The sequence below is a fragment of the Lactuca saligna genome, chromosome 6, assembly GCF_052625555.1.
Source record: "Lactuca saligna cultivar CGN05327 chromosome 6, ASM5262555v1, whole genome shotgun sequence".
Classification (NCBI taxonomy): Eukaryota; Viridiplantae; Streptophyta; class Magnoliopsida; order Asterales; family Asteraceae; genus Lactuca; species Lactuca saligna.
In genome coordinates this window covers 16616933-16622697 of record NC_136422.1, presented here as the reverse complement: position 1 = coordinate 16622697, position 5765 = coordinate 16616933, and the positions used below count along the sequence as shown (strand labels likewise).

At 37.3% G+C, this 5765-nt stretch overlaps 1 protein-coding gene across 1 annotated transcript; it reads left to right on the top strand.

Moving 5' to 3' along the window:
* Positions 1–2948: 2948 nt before the first annotated feature.
* Positions 2949–5440, top strand: LOC145001140 (pectinesterase/pectinesterase inhibitor-like). The gene is made up of 2 exons (XM_078960489.1): positions 2949–4343; positions 4576–5440. Exons 1-2 carry the CDS (start codon positions 3023–3025, stop codon positions 5271–5273), a joined length of 2019 nt encoding a protein of 672 aa, XP_078816615.1. The 5' UTR covers positions 2949–3022; the 3' UTR covers positions 5274–5440.
* Positions 5441–5765: the final 325 nt, after the last annotated feature.

Below are 5765 nucleotides of genomic sequence, written 5' to 3'. Positions count from 1 at the left end.
AAGATTTTATTAACTCCTCAGTTTGACTTCAGACACAGCCAAGAGTGTGCCCAAATCCCTCAAACCAAGACTCTGATACTAACTTGTAACGTCTCAAAAATACCAAAAAAAATGAATTTTTTAGTCGGTATGTTAGGGACATTAAATAAAAACTAAAACCTACAAGGATCTTTAACTTAAATAATATGAACAATTACAAGAAAATTCGAAAATACTAATATTTAGCAAAACCAATTTGTTTGAAGAACCCTGATGTAGATCTCGAATTCCACCAAGTCAAGGAAGATAACAACCAAAGTAGATTGCCACTAATGGTTCACAACCAACAATTCCAAATTATTAGTATTAGAATATTAATTGTTAGATCAATAGAGATTGACTAAGGAATTAATCAAGATATATGATAAACTCTAGACGTGCAAAGCGAGACGATTTCATAAGGTGACAAGGAGAAGTATTTATAGGTTCTGACTTCTAGGAACGAAAGCTGATCTGAACTAACAACTAAATAAAGATAATAATTAAATAATCTATTTTATCTAAAATTCAAATCTCCTTCCCATTATCTAGCATGAGACAGAATCTCCAACGCTTGTCGATTGATATTTTCATCAACCCTCTTAAGGGATCCATAACTTTTCATTATTCCACTATTGAATAATTAACATTTAGTATCTACACTTTTAATTAATTCCAAACTTGTTTCTAATTAATTTGTCATCACATGAATAATTAATAAACTATTTGTATCTCTCTCTCACAACCTTCTAATACTATTTTGGATCATTGAGGGAAACCCAAAAAGAAATTTTTATAAATGAAAAATCTTACCAGTTAGTTATGACATTGAACAATATTCTAACAGTTCACACCATTATTAGAGTAATCGTACTAATACGAACTACAATGAATATTTGTCGATCTTCTAGAAATACACTGGTCATACATATGCTTGATGCGTCAAGTTACAAATGTACAAGGAGATCCAATTAAAAAAAAAAGTTGACCTAGAACTGCACGACCTACTCCCCTAAGAGTTACAAATGTACAATGATATCAAATTATAAAAGACAACTTGACCTAGCACTCCATGACTTACAAGACATCATCATCTAAAAATGCTTTCTCGTTAATGCACCACATAACTTGCTACTAGGCAGCGTAGACCGAGCATCGTAAACCTTGGATTGAGTATCGTTGTCCCCTACTTCACTTGCGATGTAAACTAAAATGCTCCCCTTGTTTGATAATGCCCCTAGTTGTCTCATTGTCTCTTCTATGTTGATCTAAAGCAAGAAAGGAAGACATATCAATATTGATATGGTTTAGTTCCAAATGAATGACCTTCCACTTCCAAATTGTCCCAATCTCAATCTCAATTTGATGCACAACAAATGCAAGAATACTTGCAACAATATAATGCATCACTGGCAACATGTATTCCGAACTTCCAACCACCACCATTTCCTAACTTTGTATTCAACTCTAACACACAAGCAAGTACCTCTCAACAATTTGCCGAAAGGATGGAAGAAGAAAGGGAAGAAGGAGAAGAACAAGAAGAACAAGAAGAAGAATACAATGATGATAATGATGGTTGATGTTTTTTAATATTTTGAACAATGTTAATTAACTACTTATTGTAATATTAAACTTGAGTTTGATGTTTTGAATTTGAAAATTGGTATCTAGTTAATGTATTTCAATTAATATATGCTGCAATGTTTTTGGATTTGATAAAAATATAGGAATGGTAATGTACAGAATCTGTAAAACTAAAAAAAAAAAAAACAACCAGTGTCTATCCCGACGACAAGTCGTCGATATAGGTATTTAATCGACCAATGTGAAAAAACTATAGAGACAACAAGTCATCGTAATAGCTTAAACATATAGCAACGACGTGTCGGCGTTATAGGTATCCCAGCGGCATGTCGTTGCTACAGGTAGTTAATAAAACTTTTTTTTTTCCGAAAATAGGTTTGACGAAACCTGTACCGACACCAGGCCGTCGCAATAGGTGAAGTTATGTCGACGACAATATTGACCTATCCCGACAGACCTATGCCGACGACAGTTTGCCGACGCCGAGTCATCTGGATACCGTATAGCAACGACATGTCGTCGGGATAGGATCCGAAATTGTTGTCGCCATAGGGTGTTCATGTTGTAGTGGTTGGTGGTCTAGTAGCAGTCTATCTTTACGCGTGTGGATCAATCGTAGATATAACAAATCCATAGTAATTGTTCTTGAACATCAAAGGACCACATAAATTATTAAGGTGATACTTCCTTAAGCTCAAAAGTTCAATATGGTTAGTTTATCCTTATGATTCCTGACCTTTCACCCATAGCTAGGGGCATTATCGGGTGTTGGTCAAAACTCTACCTCAAAACTCACTCTCTCGTATGGACATTACGCGCGACTGATTCATATTGATCATGGGTTATTAGTAAAAGATAGATAGCATTCTAGAATTCTAGCATCTTAAAACCATTGCCACCTTGAAATTTGATAATTGGATGAAATTATTTGATAGATTGGTTGTTTTACTGTGTTCTTGAAAGTATTATTTTGAAATAAAATTATAAGTCCTATTTTTAAAATTCAATCTCAAACACGCAACATTATACTAAAAAGAAATACAATTGTCTGGAGTTAATTTACAGATGTTACAATTAAAAAAAAAATGTGTTTCATCTATATGTACGAATTATCGTGTACGGTTAACCTTGACCTCATATGAGTACCACCAAATTTCAAAGGTTTCCGAAAGAACAACCTACGCGCGACCTTCCATTGATCCTTGATCAGGGTTCCAACATTCTAAACCTCACATTTGTCTGAATTCAATGTAAAAAAATTCCCACCGTATGCGTGGAACTTTTAATTCTCTTATATAGACGAATCTAATGACAAAATGTTTCTTAGGAGCTCAATCCATGTATCCATAGTAATTTCATAGTAGAAATATACATATATATATTTATATATATATAATTATAAAAACATTAAAAAAAAATGGCTTCCGAAGGGGGGAAGAAGAAGAAGGTGATTGCAATGGCTGTATTACTTGTGGTGGGGGCTGTTGTTAGCACCATTGTCACCGTTAGAAGACACAAGGATATTGAGATTAATGTCCGGAAGGCAGGCGGCAAGAAAACCGGCATCATAGCTGCCACAGCCGTGACCACAGCCGCGACCACCGCAACTGTGATAATTCTCTGCAAACACACGGATTTCAGGAAGGTTTGCGAGGAAACTTTGAGTAGAGTAGGATTGAAAGAACCTAGGGACCTGGTAAAGGCGAATTTCAATGCTGCGATGGAGAGTATCCTGGTCGCCATTGAAAAATCATACACCCTACAAGTAGCTGCAAAGGATCCTATGGCTGCTAAGGCAATTGAACAATGTAACGAGCTTCTACATGTATCCATTGAAGATCTAAAAAGATCGGTAGATCAAGTGAACATCTTTGATCTCCCCAAGTTGAAGCAAAATATTATTGACTTGAGGGTTTGGCTTAGTGGTGCTGTAACATGGCAAGAAACCTGCCTTGATGCATTTGAAAACACCACAGGCGATTCAAAAATGTCGATGTGGAAATTTATGGAAACAGGGAACAGACTTACACGAAATAGTCTTGCAATTCTTGATGGAGTCGCTGAATTGTCTATAGAAGTCCAAAAGAGCCCTCGAAAGGTTCCTAGGCCACGTCCTAAACCGCTTACCATGCCGATTTCTGTGAATTGGAAGGCAGATCTCACCATTAATCCTATGGCTTTGAGGCAAGATGCTGGCAATGGCATGAATAATAACCCCGGAGATTCACAGCCAGCAAATGTTGGTGGGGATTCAAAGCCAATGACAGGCAATAGAAGGATGCTTGACCAATTGGATGATGATTTTCAGGATCCTGTTGTTCATTCAAATCTACAGATGGTTGGAGACTCATCATCAAAAGATGATGAAATTCCTACTCCTGAAACAAAACCAGTGATGCCCCTTCAGCAAGATGATAATACACAATACCCTTCATGGGCCGATGGTCCAAGGAGGTTTCTAATTAACGCTGATCCCTCAACTCTTAAGCCTAATGCGATCGTGTCTCAAGATGGGACAGGTAACTTCAAGACCATCACGGAGGCAGTTGACTCCGTACCCCAAAAGCAAACCGAACCATTTATCATACTCATCAAGGCGGGTACCTACAAGGAAAATGTTGCAATTCCTCGGCATTCTAACAACATTGTCCTCCTCGGAGAAGGTCCAGCCACCACCAAGATCACCGGAAACAAGAACTTCATTGATGGAGTCTCTACTTTCCATACTGCTACAGTCGGTAAGTTTCTTTACATATACCACATTAATTATTTGATCTTGCAACAATCCCCATTTGCACTCAAATTAATATGATTAATGGTATGATAATATTTTCTTTAAACATAAAGCTTCTCGTACCCATTACATCGTTTTCAATGCAAATTTTTTTTAAGGTACGTATTGTTTTTGAATATCCTTTGTGCTAACAAAAAATCTTGATTTATTATGACTCATTTTGGGTTTACATGCAGCGGTGAACGGGGATGGGTTCATGGCTAAGGACCTCTGGTTTGAGAACACTGCGGGACCTGAAAAACATCAAGCAGTAGCCCTGCGTGTCTCAGCAGATATGGCGATTTTCCAAAACTGTGTGATGGATGGATATCAGGACACCCTTTACACTCATTCATATCGACAATTCTACAGACGATGCAACGTTAGTGGAACCATTGACTTCGTGTTTGGAGATGCTGCAGCTGTTTTCCAGGACTGCCATATGATAGTCAGGAAGCCGATGAGCAACCAAGCATGCATGGTGACAGCTCAAGGGCGGAAGGACTCCCACTCAGTGGGTGGAATCGTCATCCAGGGTTGTACTATTACAGCTGAGCCCGACTTCTTGAACGCAGCCCCAATGCCCAAGTCTTATCTCGGTCGTCCATGGAAGGAGTATTCAAGGACGATCATCATGCAATCATTCATCGACAAGAACATCGATCCAGAAGGGTGGGCTCCATGGACTGGGACTTTTGGCCTAGACACTTGCTTTTATACAGAACTAGACAATAAAGGTCCAGGCGCTGACACATCCAAGAGGGTCAAATGGAAGGGTGTCAAAAGAATGTCTCCACGAGAGGCTAGTAAATATACACCTGCTAGATTCATACAAGGAGATTCATGGATCAAAGGAACTGGCGTGCCTTATGATTCTGGAATGATGAATATCTAAGTTTCTTTGCTTGTATATATGGTTCTTCAACTTATTTTTCTATTTATATATTTTTTTTTTGAGATAATTTATATTTATAAAGTATAATACTATTGTAGAGTTTTTTCCACAGTGTAAATTCATACTTATGATCAAGTGTAAATTCATATTTATCAAGTGTAAGAGCATATACATAGGGCTTTCAAATGCACTTGCAAAAACATATGTGAGACCTCAAGTCCAAATCTTTTTGCGAACACACATCGTAATATATTGAATCTATAAAATTCAATGTAATCTATAAAAATTCAATCAAACATTCCCGTTATAGTTAAGTTTAATCTATGATTGTTAACAAGATTGTAACGCTCCGTTCCTAGTATGCAATTAATCTATTTTAGTATTTTTTTTTTTTTTGAGCTACTCGACAAGTTGGTAGCTCTAACTCGTCGAGTAGATGCCAGATAGGACACGGGGATTTAAATGGTCTACTCGGTGAGTCCAAGTCTGGAC

What these genes read in the sequence shown, in the direction of transcription:
- LOC145001140 (XM_078960489.1), top strand. Translation starts at nt 3,023, where the DNA reads ATGGCTTCCGAAGGGGGGAAGAAGAAGAAGGTGATTGCAATGGCTGTA. An exon ending in TTTCCATACTGCTACAGTCG is followed by an intron (nt 4,344 to 4,575) that starts GTAAGTTTCTTT and finishes GTTTACATGCAG; the next exon opens with CGGTGAACGGGGATGGGTTC.